The sequence below is a fragment of the Lepisma saccharinum genome, chromosome 5 (genome assembly GCF_977018435.1).
Source record: "Lepisma saccharinum chromosome 5, izLepSacc3.1, whole genome shotgun sequence".
Classification (NCBI taxonomy): Eukaryota; Metazoa; Arthropoda; class Insecta; order Zygentoma; family Lepismatidae; genus Lepisma; species Lepisma saccharinum.
Window position 1 is genome coordinate 7,201,139 of NC_139233.1, and position 21,983 is coordinate 7,223,121.

At 38.8% G+C, this 21,983-nt stretch overlaps 1 protein-coding gene across 6 annotated transcripts in view; it reads left to right on the forward strand.

Moving 5' to 3' along the window:
* Window positions 1-21,983, forward strand: part of LOC145987634 (uncharacterized) — a 529,186-nt gene that overhangs the window by 403,365 nt on the left and 103,838 nt on the right. For 5 of the 6 annotated variants that reach the window (XM_083122088.1, XM_083122085.1, XM_083122090.1 and 2 more), the window contains 6 exons: window positions 6,214-6,262; window positions 8,475-8,607; window positions 11,120-11,276; window positions 14,117-14,245; window positions 16,952-16,987; window positions 19,560-19,892. In XM_083122088.1, coding sequence (XP_082978214.1) covers window positions 6,214-6,262; window positions 8,475-8,607; window positions 11,120-11,276; window positions 14,117-14,245; window positions 16,952-16,987; window positions 19,560-19,892 — 837 coding nt within the window. The remainder of the gene's footprint in view (window positions 1-6,213; window positions 6,263-8,474; window positions 8,608-11,119; window positions 11,277-14,116; window positions 14,246-16,951; window positions 16,988-19,559; window positions 19,893-21,983) is intronic. The other variant, XM_083122086.1, reaches the window with a different exon arrangement.

The following is a 21,983-nucleotide window of genomic DNA, read 5'->3' on the forward strand; positions in this document are numbered from 1 at the left end:
TTTTTGATAGATTGGAAAATGTGTATATGGCGAACTCCTTTTCCCATGAATAATGCATTATAATCATGCGGCTCTAGTTTCTTGTATGGTTGTGTAACTCCGGCCTGAAATCTCCATATGTCCCAAATATAGTGTTACTACAGTCGAAGCCCACGTTCAAAGCTACCTGGCCACATTGATTTGGTGTCTGACGTCAGCAACGTCTAAGGTTGCACGTTTCCCCCCATGGTCTGTAATGAAGGCACTTCTTCGTAGGGATATTTATAGAAAGTTGGTAACTATGTATCTGCATTGCCCTTCCCTTTTCCGGCTTATGAATTGAAATGGAGGGCTATTTTTATGTCAGCGGTAGAGTGGGATGCACGAGTATTAGCAAGCAAATTGTCCATCACCATTTTTATTCAATCTGTTTTCCACAATGTGATGATCATGAATTGAAATAAAAATGTCCGCAACTGGAGGATATTTGCTTCTTTGAATCAACAGAATTTCATGTTTTAAAACAACACAACATTTAGAATAAAAAACGAAGATAACCAAGCAAATTGTCCATCATATTAATTCATTTTGTTTAACGCAATGGGAAAGATTCAAGAATTGAAACAAAGTAGTTTTCTCAGTGGGGGTGGAGGTTGAATTTAACCACCAAACCTCGCCCCCCCCCCAGCCCCTTCTTGATCACAAAAATTCCATTCCTTAAAAACACGTGGGATCAAGGGTGTACCGAAAGAGGAGGGAGCTAATGAGCGAAAAGAAAAACTGAAAACAAATGTTTTATGTAATTTACTGGAATTTACGAAACTAGTAAGATTTGTATTGAGTAAAAATTTTGTTTCGTCATGTTTCAATATGTTCCCCGTGTCAAAATGAGTCGTAAATGAGCAAGAGGAAGAGTTGATCGACCTACACACTGTGCGGTCCAAGACTCGAACCCATGCCTCTGCCACACAGTGCAATTTCTCTACCAACTGAGCTCCTGAATGAGCCCTGGTTTCGTCTTAGCTACACAAGTAAAACAGGAGTAGCGAAAAATTGGGCTGACTCGGTAGCTCTGTAACATCTCCTGTGCGTGTCAAATCCTGAGATTTGTCGGTGTTGTATACGGAGACAGTATGTTATTTCAGTCGTTCACCGTCAGCGTGTCGGCCGTTCGTCGGAGTCTTCATGCAACAGGTCCCGGCAAATTGCATTACAGGAAGTCCGTAACAGAAACCGGTTGTTTTCTAATGTTTCCACTTTTCACAATTACAGTTACAATTACAATTGAAATAAGCACATACCTTGTCGCAAGGATGCTGGAAAAGGTGTCCTCGCAAATACAAATATTTCTGGCACCTTATTCCTGACATCTAATCTTAGATTAGACATCGCTACTTTATCCTCAGTTGACATTAAGGGAAGACAGCATCCCGGCGCATAAAGCAAACCGAAAGCGTAAAATGATATTTAAAAGTAATAATAATGATGATCACTAACCTCCTGTGTTATAAGAGATGTTGAAAATGACCTCCTTGAACCTTCTTAGGTTCAAGAGATCCTGTCTCTCGTAATTCCCTGACCACTTTTCTGCAAGAATTCGTTTTCACGTAATTATCGTACATAAAAACTCTCTGTTCAAGAGTATATTTGTTTAACGTCATAAGTAATGAATGAATAACAATTAACACACAATAAACACTGGCCATGAGTAGCACATTACAATAACACAGTATAAACAACACGCGTACTGATAAACGCAAACAGAAGTGAACATGAACGTACAGTGACTACGTCTGGTAGCTGACAGTGTTGCTAACCATTTTTCGGCAATGTCCCTACAGACGTAGTCAAAATGTCCCTACAACTGACCAAATGTTCCTGCTACACGTAAAGCGACTAAAAAAAAAAAAACACCTCATGAGCATGCAAGACAGAAGATAAAATATACACATTTACTTACCAAATCTTTCTGCTCGGTGCTTCCACAATTAATGAAGGAGCGAATTTACTGTACAGGACCCCTCCCCGATTTTTGTAATATTTGGCATACTCACTAATTGAGGCCTCCTAATCACGAATTTGAAGTTAAAATTTATGGGTCACGTGTAGAAATTGCAAAATAAGTTAAATTGAGTGGTCCGCGATCGGCACGATTGCTCATTATTTACCGGAAGATTTTGTGTTTCCAATACTTAAAAAACGAAATATACATTCATGATATTACTACGACCCCAAATTTTAACTATGTTTGCTTATCCTAACCTAACCGTACCTGAATGGTTCGTGGGGCTATCCGTCAATGGTTTGTTGGGCTACCCGTGCATGTTTTTTTCGAGCCCAAATTTTAACTATGGTTGCCTTGCCTAACCTAACTTAACCTAACCTTACCGAGAATGGTCAGTGGGGCTATCCGTGAATGGTTTTGCGCTAATGGTGATTACGAACCGATAAAAAAATCTTATTTTCGTAGCACTTTAACGGCAAACGTTCATCATCGAAGACGCCATTTTCGTATCCTGCAATTTTATGATTGATGTACTGTTGCCAAATTTACCTGTAATCAAATTAGTTCTTCTACATCGTGATTGTCGCTGTCACATGTAAGGACGTTCTTTGGGCAATATACTGAAATCCATAAGTTTATTAATTAGCCCACAGCCATCCTCCTGCACACTCAACCTAACAATCTGTACAACATTAATTAACAACTTTTTACTGTTCTCTTCCGCCATTATTACACAATTCATGCTCTCCAAGTATGAAATCAACAGTGTGGCAACGCTGTAGAAAGCGTAACTAATTGCAAACGTCAATTGTTCATATCAACAAATATGGCTACCATACTTGTATACGGAGAATCATTGCGAGAATTGAAAAGCTTATTTTACAATTTCTACACGTTAATGAACAATTTTTTCACCTCACCCCAACATGTTAACTTGAGATAAATCATCACGACTAATTATTTCGTGAGTATAAGACGTAGCATAGAAATTACAGAAGGGTCCGGTATTGTAAATTCTTGCCTTAATGAATAATAGGGGTGTGCGGGACAGAATTTTTTGGGTCGGGACGGGATCGGGACGGTAATTTTTTTAAATCCCGACATTCGGGACTGAAAAATTTGCAATTTCCCGACCAAGTCGGAAAATTTTCGGGACGGGAAATGTTCGAAATTTTCCGAAGCACTGGAAATTTAAGTCATTTTCACTTTAAGTGATTGTTTTTGCATTTCTAGAATAAAAATTTACAATTTTCGATAAGTTCCAAAAACTTACAATGCAGAAAACGTCGAGAATTAACGACTTTTTAAAGTGACCATTCGGTATTTCCCGACTGCTCGGGATCCCGAAAAGTCGGGAAGTCATTTCCCGAAGTCGGGATTGGGACGGTAATTTTTTTTCCCGATCCCGGTCCTGACTTTTCGGGATCCCGCACACCCCTAATGAATAACGTTGAGTCGTTTACTATTGATTATGTTATTTGAAGTCATACATGGTGTTGCTGTGAAGAGATAGATGTTGGTTGGTGATATATGCTGCATTTCCTGCAGTCTTTAACAATTTTGGTCCCATTTTATTTCCCTTTGTTGTTTTTCTATCACTTAACATTGAAAATATTCTTTCCGTTTCCACGTTAGAATGTGGCAATGTTAGCACTATTTTCGCGAGAGTGGAAATGTTTTCAAAAAGGAACTTGCCTTGAAAGTTTTTGGTAACCGATAACATGTTCCAAAATTCTGATGGAGACTTGTCAGTTAGTTCTTTTTTTTCCTCCTCGCTAAAGTATCCAGATAAACTAATACATAAAATGTAATTTTCCAAGATTGAAAAAAGTACCTACGATTTCCCTCATTTGGCAAAATCTGTCCCTACGTCCCTACGCGGGCGAAATTTAGTGAAAAGTCCCTATGCGTAGGGACATGTCCCTACGGTTGGCATCACTGCCGATACGTGCAGTTTGAAGCGCCCTCTCGCGGCTGACAACTCCCCCAACCTCCGATAAGTTGCCGGCGCTGTCGCGACAACTGAGGATAAAGTAGCGATGTCTAATCTAAGATTAGATGTCAGAAATAAGGTGCCAGAAATATTTGTATTTGGGAGGGCACCTTTTCCAGCATCCTTGCGACAAGGTACGTGCTTATTTCAATTGTAATTGTAACTGTAATTGTGAAAAGTGGAAACATTAGAAAACAAGCGGTTTCTGTTACGGACTTCCTGTAATGCAATTTGCCGGGACCTGTTGCATGAAGACTCCGACGAACGGCCGTCACGCTGGCGGTGAACGACTGAAATAACCTCCCTGTATGTAATATGTTCGTGTGCGGGATGAAGGAAGTAAATCGCGTTTACACCAGGGTTGCTAACACATGTCGCCAACAAATGTCGGTAACATTTAGAAAAACGCTTATCAATTTATCATCATCATCATTTCATGTTAGGAACACATTTCCCGTGTTTGCAACAGAAATTTTGTTATCCAAAAAGAAGTCGGTAAAGATGAAAACATGTTCGCAACATTTGTTACCAACACATGTTACCAGAGCCTTTTCGATGTTAGCAATATTTCCTCCGCTTCCCCTCCCGCCACCATTACACAAGTGACAGCCAGCCAGCGCGTGCGAAGTGCGTTTTGTTTTGTAATTTATTAATCTTGGAAAATCTTTTGAATGAGATGGAGTGGTCAAAGGATCAAGTGCTGAACTTAGTTGAATTGTTCCGCGAGAAGCCTGTCCTTTTGGATCAAACTTATCCACAATTGAAAGAAAACAACAAACAGGTCACTAGATCTTCCCCGCAGTGAAGGTCTCACCCAGAATCTTCTTGGTCTTGTCTCTTGCGGCAAAATGACACTGGTCTCACTTATCGCACAACACTTCAGCAACCTTGTGACGTCACGGGAGAATGATTTTAAATTTTAGGCTAAATGCCTACGTTGTTAGGTTAGGCTAGCTATGTTTAGTTCTCTTAGCCTAAATAATATTTTTCCATTGTATTATGCTAATGGAACTTAACCTAACCTCGTAGGCATTCCTCGTCTGACGTCAGAACACAAGGTAGCAAAACTGTTGTGCGAAGAGGAATATCCAAATGACACAGTCGGCATCTTGCAGCCACAACTGAAGTCATGCAGCCAAAATGTTCACAAAAGTTATTAACAAACATAAAGTCAAACTAGTGTTCTGGTTACCAACAATTGTTGTTCGGTGTAAACGCGGATTAACACATACAGTTCACAACAATTTGGCACATTGCTGTTTTAAGTTCGCTCTTGTCCGATTCTGTCGCGTATCATGTTTCTGGTCCTTTTTCTCGCAATAGTCTTTTGTACAGTGGGATCCATGAATATTACCGTGCAAATTGTCCATCACCATGTTCGTGCACTTTATTTGACCCAATAAAAGCTTCAAGAATTAGAAGAAAACTCAAAACAAGCTGTTGACAACTTCTGAATCGCATACATAAAAATCCATCGCTTAAAAATACATAGGATGTAAAAGAAAAATTAATGAAAATAGCCATGGACAATTTGCAAGGTAATACTCATGGATCCCACTGTACAGTAGGATGCACAAGTATCGTTCGGCAAATTCTTCATTAATTTTCTCATGCATCCTTGGCTCAGTCGGTAACGCGTCTGACTAATCATGCTAAAGGTCCCGGGTTCGATCCCCGGCCGGTTCAAATCCGGGAACTTTTCTAACGTTGGAAGCGGCCCCGGCGCCCACCCAGTGTCGAATAACATGGGTACCTGGGGGAAACCCTGGGGGGTAAAGGCGGTTAGGGGCGTGATGCTGATCATATCACCCCCACTCACGACCGGATCAAGAAAGTGTGGGGCGTTACCCCCACACCCCCTATACGCCTTCATGGCGTGGTGCTATGCACAGGGGAGCACTTTACTTTTTTACTTTTTTTTTTTTACTTTATGCATCCTATGTGTTTTAAGGAATGGATTTTACGTATGACGGAGCAAAGGTTGCCAGGAGTATGTTTAGCGTTTTGTTTCAATTCCTGAAGCTCTCATTGCGTAAAGCAAACAGAATAAACATGGTGATGGATAATTTGCGTGATAATATTTATGCATCACACAGCACATTTAAGCCTATAAAGTAGTTCAATAGTTTGCAATAATACGCACGATTTGATTTTTTGAAAAACAGTGGACATATGAATTATAAACAAATGTAATTGTTTTCTTTTTGTTTATATTCGCTTCTATTTTTCGTTGCAGGTCAGGGGAAGGAGGAGGAGATGATGAACCATAGGCCTGTTAAACACGGGTAAGTGTTGCCAGAACCTTCAATTTTTTTTGTATAGCAGTCACAATCATAGTTGGGATTTTGCCACAGCAATCTGCCACTAGACTATCCTAGACCGCACAAAAATGAGAGTGATTGATTTTTATAGAAAATCGAGCATAAAAATCAATACATTTTTAGTAAGAATTAGGTGCAGAATTGGTTTCCTGGATAACCTCTCCTTTCTTCGGGAGACTTTAAGAAAAAATGCTGAAGTATTTAGCGATAAATATCCACACGATGTTACACATGAGCTAACTGTAGAACGTGTGCACTTTCAAGAATTTTTAAAAGATTTACACTTGACTGAAGCAAAGTATGAAAAAAACATTAAAATGGTGACCAAGGCAAAATTTATTGTGAATCGTCGTCTGAAGAAGACCCTGTTAGAGGGTGGAAACGTTGCGTTTTGAGGGTATATTTTTTATACAATAAATTTTGCCTTTGTCAGCATTTTATTGTTTTATTAACGTGGAAAGAAGGCTTAACAGTGTTACCAAAGTGAATTCGGCAGGTGACCATTTAAAACATATTTCTGAAAAACATTTAACAGTGCTTTTACCAAATCATGACATTGCTATGAGAAGTTTTGTGAGTTTTTTACCATTAAATGCCAGTGGAGAGTCGTCGTTTGATGCTCTCAAAAGAATTAAAACTCCCCTCAGAAATGAAGCGTCTGATAGCAGACTTTCTAGTTTGGCATCCTTTACAGCGAATGCTAGAGTTCTGCAAGAAATTGACTTTGAGTCTCTCATTCATCAGTTTGAAGCCATGAATGCCAAAAACAATTTTTAAGGGAGTTTTCTCTCGTAAAATCTAACAGTTTTGTTTCATCGAAGTTTAATGAATAATTTTCAACCAGATGTGTATTTCAAAATTTACAAGTGTTATTAATACAGAGTACAACCAACCTTAGAGCAGGCTGTACAAAACATGAATTTACAATTTTTGATTTTCTTTAGGCAGTTTAATCCTCAACAAATTAAACTAGGGCAAATTAAATTTATTATGTACAAATTTTACTTCAATCCCCAAATATATGCAGATATAAAGAAGTGAAACAAAATACAATACCTCCAAATTTACATTTTTCTTTTATGGCTAAACCATTGTTCCAAGCACATGGTCAGCCATTCTCAAAATATTGTTAATTATCACTGACTCACAAGGTTACAGACCCAAAACAAATTCGGCCATTCTGGGATTATTCCAAGATGGCGGACATACAACAACAACATGGGCAGGGCAACCGCCATTACTGCTGGTCACACCAACAAATCAGAGCTCTCCCAGCAGTCACATGACTTCAAAAGAGGAAGTCTATAGTCTGTGCAGTGGCTGGGAGGCTTGATCAGTTCTTTTGTGTTGCGTGGAGTGTGAGGGTGTGAGAAACAGTGTGTCCTGAAAATCCATGTGGTCAATGAGGCACATGGTAGACAAAGCCTAGTCTGTGCAGTGGCTGGAAAGCTTCACCAGTTCTTTTGTGTTACTTGGAATGTTTTTGTGTGTTGCATAAACCTTTTCGTGTGATATAGAGCAGAGTGATTCCCGCTTTCCTTACATATAGATGTAATTGTGTGATACAGGTGCATCAGGAGAAGGGCTAATGATTGTAAGTACCATAATTTTGAATATATTGAATAAATGTGTTACCTGAAAGATCCTGTCTTTTTCCATATTGAGAGATTAAATGCACCAAGGTTTGTAAGCTGCGACCTGCTATTGAGGCACTGATTGGCTCGGTTCTGGTTATGGTAACCAGAGGCGACCCCATCAGGTGTTGAGAGACTTAGGTTGGTCTAAAGAGCATGCAATTAGTGGAAGTGATGTACCATGATAACAAAACTGTTAATAATAATAATAATGTCCTCAGGACCCAAAGCAAAGGATAACCTAGGGGGTCTAAATTTTATGAATCCCGTCCTGTTCAGAACCAATAACAAAACTCAAACATTTTTTCTCATAACGTGTAGGATGAATGATTAAATTTTAAAATTCGTGGCGCCTCCGTATGAATGTGCTAGGGGGGGGGAGGACGTTGAAATGTTTTAATAGGAATAGATGGTCGAATGACGTCATCTTGAATAGGTCTCTTAATTTGAACGAAATTTTACGAGGCCGAGTATGTACCATTCCTATGTTTAAAACCCTTACCTTTATTTATGTGTCTTGATGACATTTTGGTGTGTTGCAGGAAAGTGCAGACGCTCCCAGTGTTCGCCCACCCCCTGAAGGACCTCCGCTGCTGCGACGGGGATGCAGTGACGCTGGAGTGCAAGGTGCAGGCGACGCCACCGCCAGAGATCAGATGGGAGAAGGGAGGAAGGGTGAGTGCTCGCAATCTACCCATGTTTCCTTAGGCCAAGTGCACACTGGGCTTTATCGGGTGATAGCACCTCTAAATCCCGCGCGATGAAAGAATCAACTTGAAATTTTGTTGTTTCTTTTTGCATGGGAAGGCAGGGAGATTCACACGAACACTCGAACCAATCAGATTAGTCCAGTTGCCATAGTGGCGGGAAATTCTTGAGGTATGCTGCGCTGACAAACTTACGTCTCAGAGCAACGGTTCGGAGCCAAATGCGTGCTTAAGCTTATAAGTGCGTCGGGCAAGAACCTGAGCGGAGACCGTCTTTATGGCAGTCACCCTCTGTTGACGCGTTTACTTGCGAGGGAACCGGGTCACACAGCCAATTACGCCCATCTCTTGGGCAAGAAGTGACAACGTTAAAATTCCCCCTTCCCAAAGCAACCATTACATTAGGGAAACAGGATTTTGTCAAAATGACCGTTCTGCACTGTGATTGCACACCGGTTAGTACGGCGGTTCCATTATAACTGTAGCCGCAGGTTAGGAAATGAATGGGGACTCCCATTCTATGCCTCTCCCTGAACTGAGCAGGTGCATGTAGACAGCAAAAGGTGTTTTTACGACTGGATAAAGAATCAGGCACGTGGCAACACTGCTTTCCGCACTTCGAAACTTCCAACTAAAAGCGCGGGCTTTTACGTGATTTTTTTTTGGTGAATTTAAAAGTCGTCTAAAAATGAAAGGAAACTGTCAGAGGAAAAAGAAGAAATACAGTTAGAGAAGTTAAGAAGGATGTATTACTATAAAGTCATTTACTAGTATTACTGTCATTTTTGTTGCAATAGGGTTTCATTTATGCTTGAATTAATTGATTTTACATCTTAGATAACAATCCAAAACAGCTTTTAGTCTTACATACATCAAAAGTAACATACCTAGTTATTATATGCTAGTACTGAATAAGTCAAATCTAGCTGATTAAAAAGACTAATAGAATTCGAAAAAAATAATAAAGAAAAAAACGTATACAGTATCGCTGCTGCTTTAAAATCGAATTTTTAATCTTCTATATATATATATATATATATATATATATATATATATATATATGTGTGTGTGTGTGTGTGTGTGTGTGTGTGTGTGTGTGTGTAAATGGATGTATGTATACAGGGTGTTTCCGGGTTGATGATACAAACTTTCAGGGATGATTGAGAAGGGCACATGTATCAATTTGAGATAAGGAACCCTGGCCCGGAAACGACTTAGTCGAAAGTTATCAGCGAAAATCGGTGTATGAAGATGTAATACTTTTATTACCTACACAAGTTTCACAAGCTGCTACATTCACAATAGTTGTTCAAAGTGGCGTCCTCCGGCTTCGCTTCAGGCATGACATCGTCGCACAAAGTTCTGGCGTACCCGTTGGAACAACCTTGGGGAGGATCTCCTGGCAAGAATTCTCGCTGCCTGTGACATTGAAGACCCCGTGGTTGTTCAAACGGGTACGCCAGTACTTTGTGCGACGATGTCATGCCTGCAGCGAAGCTGGGGGACGCCACTTTGAACAACTGTTGTGAATGTAGCAGCTTCTGAAACTTGTGCAGGTAATAAAAGTATTACATCTTCATACACCGATTTTCGCTGATAACTTTCGACTAAGTCGTTTCCGGGCCAGGGTTCCTTATCTCAAATTGATACATGTGCCCTTCTCAATCATCCCTGAAAGTTTGTATCATCAACCCGGAAACACCCTGTATACGTTTGTTCCGGCATAACTCTCGAACGCCTGGAGCGATTTCAACCAAACTTAGTACACATATGACTTACAATCTGGAATGAAATACTATGGGGGTAAGACATCCCTGGCGCCCCTAGGGATGCGGGGGTGGGAGGGGTGACATGTAAAAATAATCGATAACGACCGATATTAGTGTGGAATCCATAGTTTTCGGGGTCGCTAAGATGAATAGTGACACTCCCAATGCCGTTCAACTCCAAGTTCATTTTACACTATAGTTAGAATTCATTATTTTCCTGTCTAATAGAAGATCGGGATAAATAAATTCCCGGGCAACGCCGGCCAATCAGCTAGTAGTAATTAAAAAATTATTGTCGCATGTCAGACTAATCGAGACTGGATTAAACTTTGGACATGTGTATGGCCACTGGAAATGGAGAGGGAGATCACTTTTTTGCAATACGTAATAGTAAACTTGCTTTCATTTATTATTATTATTATTATTATTACTACTATTATTATTATTATTAGTATTGAAATGATTTGATTTTTATTTGGCGTCGCTTTTCTGCTATATTTGGCTAATCGCGACGATGAGGAATGAAATCAATGAAGGGGAAGTCACAAAGAACATTCACGTCCAGGCAGGGATTCGAACCCGGAGCTATTGAGATGAGAATTTGGGTGGGGATGGGGGGGTTGTAACCTGAATACAAGGGGACACAAGTGTCACTACCAAGTGACTAGATTCTGTTTATGCAAGATGATTAATTTCCTTTCTTTTCAACAGTTGGTGCATCTGGGAGGCGACTTCCACGCCGATTTCGACGGTGAAGTTGCCCGTCTGTCCATCCGAGAGGTCTACCCAGAAGACGAAGGGGAGTACAGCTGTGTGGCATACAACGATTTGGGTCGGGCGGCCACTTCCGCCTGTCTCATTGTTGACGGTGAGTGCAGCCGTTCATTGTTTGGTTTTGGTGAACAATGAAGTACCTGAGCATTCCGTAACGGGAACATTCGCCAAGGACACATGCCCACGACGGGACTCGATCCGGGAAGCCTCAGTGGCGACATCGTGCGTCGCTGGTGGGCAGGTTTTTTTGTCAACGCTTAGCCTCGGATTTTGACTCTTATACAAGCTTGGCAAAAATCGTGTCAGAGAGGAGTTTGATTTATTTTCGGTGATGGTGCTAGGAGGAGACCGGAAGCCGGGGGAGGGGGGGAACTTCCACCTCCCCGGTTGCCTGCTGTGCTTAGGACTGTGCGATATTTCGATATATCGATATCGAAAATGTAGATATTCGATATCGAAAATATCGATGTCGATATTCGATGTCGAAAATATCGACGTATGGTGGTGTAGCATTCCTTACGTACAAGTTAAGTCAATAATAAGGATGTTATGGAGACAGAACTTGGGAGATGAATGATGATAGATTGCCTCTGATTAAGATGGAAAGCAAATACGTGGAACAGCCAATAAAAAGAACAAGGTTCCTATTTTATGGAACTTGCTGGTTACCCTTGTGTGCCCAAGTATAAGGAGATGGTATCGATGTGATACGCGACAATACTTGGCAAAAGCTCTGTCTCAAGCTGTAAATGATTGTCTCGTTCTTGGTCTCGCCTCGATGTACACCATATACACAACACAAAATACTTTGAAATAACATTTTTCTGTTTGATGCACAGTTTCGAGAGCTCCAGAAGAGGGCAGGGACGAAACTTTAAATTGAAAGATATAAATGTGTCGGTATTGTCGCGATCGTCGATACCTGTATTATTGACATCGATATTTTATATATTCGGATATTCGAAAATCGGTATCGAACAGTCCTAGCTGCGTTCCCCTTATCGCCCCGCCCCACCCTACAACCATTGGAAGCACTGGCGTACGCAGGATTTTTATTTCTGAAGAGGCTGGAATTGAAAAGGTTGATAGTACAGTCACGGACACTGCTGGGTTGTAACGATTCCATTGAAAGTCAATGCACTCATTGCAACCCGGCAGTGTCCGTGACTGTACATAGCTGATTTCTAGAGGGCGCTATGCACAATAAGATATTTCGTATATCAAAAACATTCCTCTCTCAAAAATGGCAATCAAGGGTCATTTTAAGACTAATTTCCATTTCGATTTTCCAAGTTCTTTACTGCTTTTATCTGAAAATGTTGATTTTCTCAATCTCTGAGGTGGCTCTAGCCCCTGCGTATGCCAGTGATTGTGGAGGCTGCGCTGAGAACTTGTAGTTTAAAGTAGGATTTGAATCACCGAAAGTGAACCCACTGGGAAATTAAACCGGGAACTCTTGATTATGGGGAGGCAGCTATAATCATTGCAATATTGGGAGGTTTGTTGCTATGCTCAAGTCCGGCGAAAACAGGTTTTTTACAAGAAGAAAAAAAAGCATTAAAAAAAATATCTGTAATATCTCTTTCCTTGGATAATGTTTCGTAATTTTTTTTTATCAAACATGAACACCCATTGTTGTACGATGACACTTGAATCGGTAAAATTTCATTTTAAAGCAAACTATTCCGCTTCTCAAGGTTTCTGACTTAAATTGAAAATAAAATGTTCGAATATGTTCGTAAAAAGGAAAAATATTAATGCATGTGTTTTAAAATTTAAATTTTTAAGATTTAAAAATGCTGACCAGGCCTCACAAACAAAAACCACAATCGCATACTATTAAAAATCAGTGATATCAAACTCCCTATCTGTTAGTATGGGACGTTGACTAGAGCCACCTACCGGAAAGTTCTAGCACCACTCTGTTGTTTTACTGTTCTAATGAGAACCCTGTGGGCAATCAACTTTAATCCCATTCATCAAGCAAACTAATATTACTTCTCTAACCATCTTTATTAGTGTAAATTGCCACTATATATATTCGGATTTAATATTCGCGTAGAAACTAATCCTACCCATTATAAGCTTACTTAAAGTAGCCTAATACTGAATATTAGTGTAAGTAATAATCATGATTTAGTTAATCGATTGTTCTGCCATCTGTGGGAGTTTTTTCAACTCGATTTCTTTGTACCGTCAAGTAGTCTAGTTTTATATCCATATTAATTCTTACATGTCTCAAATGATTGGTTTATTGATGTCACTGTTCAACGATCTTTCACGTAATGCAATGAAAAATACACATTAAACTTGTGCAACAATATTCAAAAAGAATTGCAAGAGCTGAGAGAAATTATTGGTAACCCTCAACCGTGCACATAATTTGAGCAGCGAGATTTAATTGGTAGCCACACGTTATTACAAAGCGTGCCAACTGCAGTCTTTGGACAATTCATTAGCCGACAATCACTGGATTGTTCAACAGTAATTGGAGGTCAGCCTACGTCATTTGCTCAAGTGATAACCTTGAATTGGAGTTAAAGCGAACACATCCAAGTACACACGGATATTTTGCATGTTAAAGTGTTTATTTCTATTATTATTATTGTTGTATGACAAAGACCTTTATTTTCTTTTAACATCAGTAATATTTTTAAATAAATATTTCCTGCAGTACTATTGATAAAACAGCAGAAATAGTGACTAGAAATGTATTTTACCAAAGTTGAAAAATGGCGACGTAAGTAATATACAAAATAGCCAAAGTACGAAAATAAAACTTCAGCATGGTATTATTGGGAATTTGAAGTTTAATTTTTGAACAAAATGAAAATCATAGAGTTGAAACTTTCCAAGTCATATATGTCCTTTCTGATGTTTTTGTATGTTGAGTAACTGATGTCCTCCATTTACACTTTGGTATTTTCCTTTCAGTTCCTGAAGAGAAAGAAAACCTCCTTAGTCGGCAACTCTGCAGACCGCCAGGCCTCCTTTCTGCTGGTTCCACTCCAAGGTCAACCCCGAGGTCAACTCCGTCTCGAAGCAAATCTCCCTCACTGACGCGTAAGTTATCTTATCACTAAGCTCTAAGTTGTTGCAGTTTGCAACACTGACACACAAGAGCTCAATTTTTCCCATTGCTCTATGGGGTCTGTAATGTCGCGAAATGTGCGTCAAACAAGTTAGATGTGCAGGAACATGCGCACACAACTCAAGAATGAAACTAAGGGGAGAAGTTTGGTAACGTTATCAGGATCATATGATGCGTAAACGAGAATGTTTTGTACCCATATAAGGCAAGTACGCGAATATTGCTGTTTTTAAGCTGTCGATCTATCATATTGAAAACATTTTCCTGCATTTATTTGCGTTAGAGAAACTCCACGTTTTTGGTTAGAAATAAGTCTAAATACATACGGTGAATATATGCAAAGTACCTTTGTAGAGTTCCTCTGGGGTTCACTCATACTCTAATGAATGTGTACAATGAATGTGAGCAATCTTCGGTAGTAAGGGGAGGAAGCTAAATGCAGCCGGATCTTGGTGCTAATCACATCACTTCCAGTAGCTATGGTCGGGATCGGAAATGTGTGGAGCCCTAGCTCAACCATGGAACAGTGCAATTTACAGGGGACAACTTTGCCTTTTTTTCATACATACATAATCAGGCTGGTACTAACTTCTGAAAAGCGGGCTCCATGGACCATTAAAACATAAATCTGCAATTTCAGTTGATAGATTTACAAGGAATAACTTCAGAACATACGCTCGTAGTAGGAAATTTATAGCAATGATCAACGGTAAATATCAAAGAGTTTACAATTGCTGTGTCTCATAGATTACTTTAAATCAGAGACGTCTCCTGAACGCATGCGGTGCATGCTGCGCTTGCGTCAATTGTGGGAAAAAGGACAGCTTGCTCTGCGACGACATGAATGAGCATTTCTACATTCTAATTTCTTCATATAGGAGAAGTATTTATTTTACACGAGAGCACTCAACTACGATTATATGACATTTCTTGGATCTGAAGTGAAAGAAAGTAATAATTCTTTTCCCACAATTGACGCATGCGTCACTTTAGATCAAAGAAATGTAATATAATCTTAGTGGCCCGCTCTCGTGTAAAATAAATACTTCTCCTATATGAAGAAATTAGAATGTAGAAATGCTCATTCATGGCGTCGCAGAGCAAGCTGTCCTTTTTCCCACAATTGACGCATGCGTTCAGGAGACGCCTCTGCTTTAAATATATAAATGGTTAGGTTTTTGTTTAATATCTTGCTTCTTCCGAAAGAGTATTCACCTTGGATTATAGTTGATGATTAGATATCTTACTTTCCTATTGTACAATATATTGCTCCATTATTTACTAAGAATCTTCGAACCTAATTTCATAAAAAAATAATTACTTCGTGATTGAATTACTCTTCAATTTATAAACTCGAAAACCATATTGCTCGTTCACTACCTGTAATTGACCCACCTGAATGTTACCTTTTTGATAAAAACAACTGGGAGCTGTTGGATGAATTTGATGGAAGAGCTTATTTTAATAATGGTAGTACTTAGCAACACTGAGACTAGCAAATACATAATTTTCGTTTAAATGCCGATGTTTTCAGGCTTGCTCTTTTAGTAATTGGAAATTTTATGAAGCATGATAGTTACTATACAGTACCTAATGATAAGGCACGAAGCGATTTCTTCTTCAAATTTGATAATAGCAAATGCATGCCAGATTAATGTTGTAATAGGGCTATTGAAATTAGATTTAGACTTTTAAGTAATCTGGATGACTACAATCTAGAAGTTTTTTTCATTAGAAATAGTTTTCTTTTCTCAAAGAAACCTTTTAGAACCCTTTTGTTTACTTCCGTGTTTTTCATTTTGATATACATAGAATTAGATGCACGCAGATAAAACAGGGAGTTTTGGCAACGATTCATCCATGTGTTTCTCAAATACAGTTCAAAATGCAAGTGGCGAAAAAAATGTCTATTGCTTTGGCAAATTGCTGAAATTAACTGATTCCTGCATTGTAAAAAACTTTGATTGTACAAAATAACAATTCTAAGCTGCCGTGAGAGACCGTTAAATGCGATGAGAGTTTATTTTGCAGTGCGCAAATGTGATTCGAACGTGCTTTGCTTTGAAAGCGTCAATTGGACAGAGTTGTCAACAAAATAGGGGTAATCAAAACGCCAAAAGAACGGGTTTTCGCAACGAGAACCTGTTTCTGATCTACTCTTCGTTAATTCACTCTGTCCCAAACCGCGGCGCTAGTGTCGCATCTAGTTTTCTGGGCGCTCAACGTCCATACTTTTGTCCAGTTATTTCGTGATTCAGTCAGCATTGATAATGCTAATCGATGTTTCGAAGTAACACAGATATTTTAATATTTGTTTTTCCCAGCTCAGGTCATACATTTTCTTTTACGCAAGTTTCAAAACTTCACTTTGACCTTCACATTTATTTCCTGTGATAAGAGTTGCTTCATGTTTACTTCAATACGAGACTTACGCGTATTTCCGTAGAAAGATTTAGCAGTGCAGGTTCAAGGAAAGGTCAATAATTAATAGGGCCGATTCTGAAAGTCTGCTGCACAGATATCTGTATTATTTTACAGATGTGTCTGTATTGTCTGTTTCTTTTGGGAAAGAGATGGTAATTGAGGTAAACATGTTCCAAACCTCTGAACTGTTTTATCCGCCTGCCAGAGTTGAATTATCTATTTTTTCTCTATCCTAGATGCTATTTTCTTTCCAGGTGATATGGGATATTACCGATCAGAGCATGCTCAAGGTAGTTATATAGCTGTGTCACTTCCTGTGATGTGTGCACTGATTTTCAGTGTCTTGCATTAATTCCTTACGTTAACTTTTTAACACCCAATAGAGTTTATAATACAATGCTAACTTCACACTTTGATAGTTGAGTTTTTTTTAATAATATTCTTGCAAGGATTTTATCGTTTTTTTCTGTTCTGCATGAAATTTTGAACTTTTTAAAAATATTTTGTAATATATTACAATGTTGATAACTAGAGCCCGGATTTTAGGCAAAATACCTATTCGTTTCCGACGCTGGTAGACAAAAACTGAACACAAAAGTACACCGATCCGAAGGTTCTTAACATTCTGAACAATACTTTGTTGCCTTTTTTTTTTGCCTATTTCACCTTACGCTGCCTTTTTCAAACTTTTTCCCCCCTTTTTTGCCTCTTTTGTCATTCCGACAAGGCATTTTTTTAAATTATATTTCTCTTCTATTTGATTTCGTTTTTCAATAACCCTTGTTATTCAAGTTATTATTTGTAAATACATTTTTAAAGCTTTAAGAAGCATTGTTGGGCTAATTTTAAAAATTACTTAAGAAAGATCATTAAAAAATTTAATAATTTAAGAGAGGAAATTACAGAAACTTTATCTAAAACTTTCACGGGTTAGCTATAACTTCTCATATCTTTATATACCTCTAATAAATTAATAATTGCCTAGAGGGAGATAATATGCTAATAAGTAATGATGGAATATAAGAAATTAGCGCTAATAGAAAAGCAAGAATGAATTTAAGTCCTTCTCTCCAATTTTTAATGCCTCTTCAATTTTCACTGCCTCTTTCTGAAACTTAACTGCCTTTTTTTCGACATACACTGCCTTCTTTTTTAATTTTTCGTTGCTTTTTGCCTGCCATTTTAAATACTTTTTAGTACCTGAATATCCGGGCTCTATTGATAACATAATTTTCGAAACCAATAATTTTTCTGGATTTGAGGAATTCTGTGAGAAATCGACGAATTTGTTAGTCAACAATTTCTGTGGATTGAGCTAAAACATTTATTTTCCCACCTTCCCTGGCATGCCACAGGTGTCGAAGATATCAGGCAAATTTTCTATAACTATTTCCTTCTCTCTCTCTCTTCTTTTTCTTATTTTCTTTTTTATATATATTCTGCGTGCTTATCAAGGAGAAGGTTAGTACGTATGCTGATGCAGAAGTTGACTACTGCTTCAGTGAAGTTTTTATTTATGTTTCGGAAATATCGCATTCAGGTCCGGATTTACTAAAGGGTTTAGGGAAAGGGGCTACAAAACCAGGCCTCCATCTGCAAAGGGGACAAGAAAATGTAAAAAGAAAATATATTTTAAATCTGACTTTACCTTAAATGTATAACTCCTTGCCATATGTATTCCGGACCTGTTCGCACCACATAAAACGAAGTGGGCGAATATAATGATGGACAGCTTGCTTGTTATATTTTGTATAGGACTGTACGTAAACGTCCGGCGGAAAAAAGTATTGGTAGCCAAATTGTACAATGCGCTTTCTTGCTTTACATGGCGATGTTAAGGCTTTCATTAATTTTCTTAGACTTGGCCAATAAGTATGATTTTTCGTTCCAAAGTAATACAGTTTAGATCACTGGCGTACTCAAGGGGAAGCTGATGAGGCTACAGCCTCGAAATTTGAGAATACCAATATCAAATGAAAGCCGTAAATAAATTTAAAAGGAAAAACATAGCGGTAAATGCACCTCCCCGAAAATGGCCTCAGATTACCATTTTTGTCATTGAACAACTTTTAAAACGAAGGTTTAAAATTGTAAAAACGAAATATTTTATTGTGTGTCCTGGCCCACTATGTAATATCCAACTTTACAATTGCAGTCCCACCCGAAAAAAGATCCTGCATCTCTAGTGTTCGAGAAAGACGTGTTCATGCGCTCTTACGCGCACATGCACATTAATGTAATCAAATACATTATGCTATAACATACACTAAATAGCATACATTTAACGATACGAAGTCTTAATATTGTACTTTTGTTGGCGCTTTTCGTTCTATTACCGAAATTCACACCCATTGGCGGCAATTAGGTGGGGCGAGGGCCCTCTTGCCCCCTCACCCCCCCCCCCCACTATGACATCTTAAATCCTGAGTTTTGACTTTTCACATCGTATGGAATAAATCCAGTCAACATGCACCAAGAAAAGTAAATGCATTAGTTGAAACAAAATACATGAAGTCTGTAGTTCCTTATCGAGGAAGATTCATCAAAAAACGCATCAGTTGATGCATTAAAGGACATCTCGACATAGAAAAAAATACACTCTTACATCATATGATGAACTTTGTCGTTACATTTACAAATGATACAAAAAATGCATCACACTGTAAACTTGACTCTTGCAAAGGCCAAGAAAACACACTTTAGTGCATCAATCGTTGAATTTCTGGTGCATCAAATTTGCTGTTTCATTTTCCGCCTGCCTTACGTGCATATTTCACCAATTATATACATGTAAAGTCTTGGTGGCGAATTAGTTCTAGTACTTGTGAAACACCTTGTCTCATGCTTTATTTCTCGCCTTAGGACGACGAGAGCAGGAGATCACGAAAGCCCTGAAGCCGATCCGGCTGAAACTGGCTCCCCCTAAGTTCTACGCAGTCCCGCACAACAAGGTGGCGGAGGAGGGTGACACGGTGAGGTTCCAGTGCGCCATCGCCGGCCACCCCACCCCCTGGGTCACGTGGGACAAGGACGGGCTGCTCCTCACCCCGACGACCCGGATAAAGATATCCGAGAAGGACGATATCCGAATAGTGGAGATATCCGAGGTCACGGTGGAAGATGCCGGTCTATACAGGGTCACCATAGAGAATGAAGTGGGCAGAGTGGAAGCCAGCGCTCGTCTTGACGTCATCGGTGAGTTTGATGTAAATTCTAAGCGAATTGAGCCACAATTGCACCTTTTTTGCTATTAAGGAACACGAAATAGTTGTTTGCGATATATGTACAAATAAAATACACTCGTACTATGCCTCCTGTAAAAAACACTATTAAGGCTCTGCTCGACCTTTGTCCTTACGTCAGGGCAGATGTTTTTGAATTTTCCTCTCCCTTTGAAAAACGCTAGGATATTCCGAAATCTGAAAAATTACATATACTTAAGCCGGCTTTGGACGAAAGCATTTCCTTGAACATTTTTGCTAGTATAAATGCTACGTAAATGCTTCCAAAAATCGTATAACAGATAGTACAGTCAACATCCAAGATAATGGTAGGCAAATTATCCACAGCTATTTTCATTACTTTTTTGTTTTACATCCTGTGTTTTTTTAAGGAAATAAACTATGTTGTTCGAAGCAGGCATTGTTCTTTGCTTATTGAAGTCATTATTTCAATTCGTTGTTATCATATCGTGTAATTCAGACGGAATGAAAATGGTGGTGGACAATTCGCCTACTGTTTCTTTCGCCGTTGGGTGTACTTTACACGAAAGCATTGTATGGAACATTTCGGTTAGCTGTTTCAATTACAGCACGAAAGGCACGTCGAGTTACACCGTCAATGCTGTGTGCAATTGAAAAAGCTAAACTATTCTTCCATACGTGTATAGTAAACGTTGTAAAGTATGTATTTAATCAGTGCCATTCTTCTCTACCTAAAACCATTTAATACGAAGCGATATTCTTCTCGGTTGAATAGTTATCGTCGTTTAAAAGTGTGAAGTGATACGTTGTTCACATCTCACGCGGCCGCCATTACAACTGCACTCGTGACCTAGAGGTCGCTTCTGATTGGTTACGCTACAAAAAATGCTACGGACCGAGCCTATCCTTGAGAAATGCCATAATATTTCTCAATTTACACGGTAGCTTATTGGTCATGGCACAAATGTTAACAAAAAATGCTAACGAAAATGCTTTCGTCTGAAGCGGACCTTGGAATAGCTTCTAGTCTAGAGCATTCACATGAATTTTCATGTGGTTTGCTTTCGTTCTTGTCCTGGATATTATCAAAAGCTCAATAGACTTACGTAGCCACACAACTATTGATAATATCTCTATATAATAGACATGAAAATACATATGAATACTCTAGAAGGAATTCTAAGTACGCAATTTCTCAGATTTTTAATATGACAGCTGTTTTTCTAAAGGAGAGGAAAATTGAGAAACAGCTGCCCTGACGTAAGGACAAAGGTTCAGCCGATCCTTAATGCAGACGTAACAAACGTGCATTTTGAAATCACTTTACAATAAAAATAATTTAAGCCGTATATTTCTATTAAAAACACAAATTGCTGTTTCTTTTCACAATAAATCTGGATTAAATAAGCAGAAAACACTTGGCGGAGATTCTCAAACATAAATAATCTATTGTCTCCTTGTAAAGACTTTTGCATGTAGAACATCCCCTCTACTTCCACTGAAACAATTAAAGCATACTAGAAGTAGCAATGAATATGGATTTAATTCGTAGTTAGTAAGATACATTCAAACGCGATAAACTTGAAAAATAACGATACAAGTCTACTTCATTTCCTGAAAATGTTGTAACAAGAAGAAATATTCAATAGAAAAATCTCAAAATATAAGAAAAAGCTACATTGCCGTTCAAAAAACTATTTTACAAAGGCTGTCGCAGAGAAGGTGAGACTAATTCCTGTATAGGAAAACAGCGATCTCCATTGGCTAGCAAATGTACTAGGGTGAAAATTTGTTTCATTAGCTGCCGATTGAGACCAAAATGAGCGCAATAGGTCAAAAAGTCGTGACTGCGTAGCAGTTAAAAGACAAGCATGTGCATGGACCCCTCCAAGAATCATTAAAATGAAACTAAAACATTACAAACAACAAAATTTTTATTCAGAATCAGCCATATCGAGTAGACGTACATCTTTTTCAAAATAGGCACCATTGACAGCTAAGCAAGTGTTCATATGCTCCTGCCACTTTGTGAATGTCTTTGAAAATTCGTCGTCAGATAGCAAACTGAAGAAAACTTGCGATC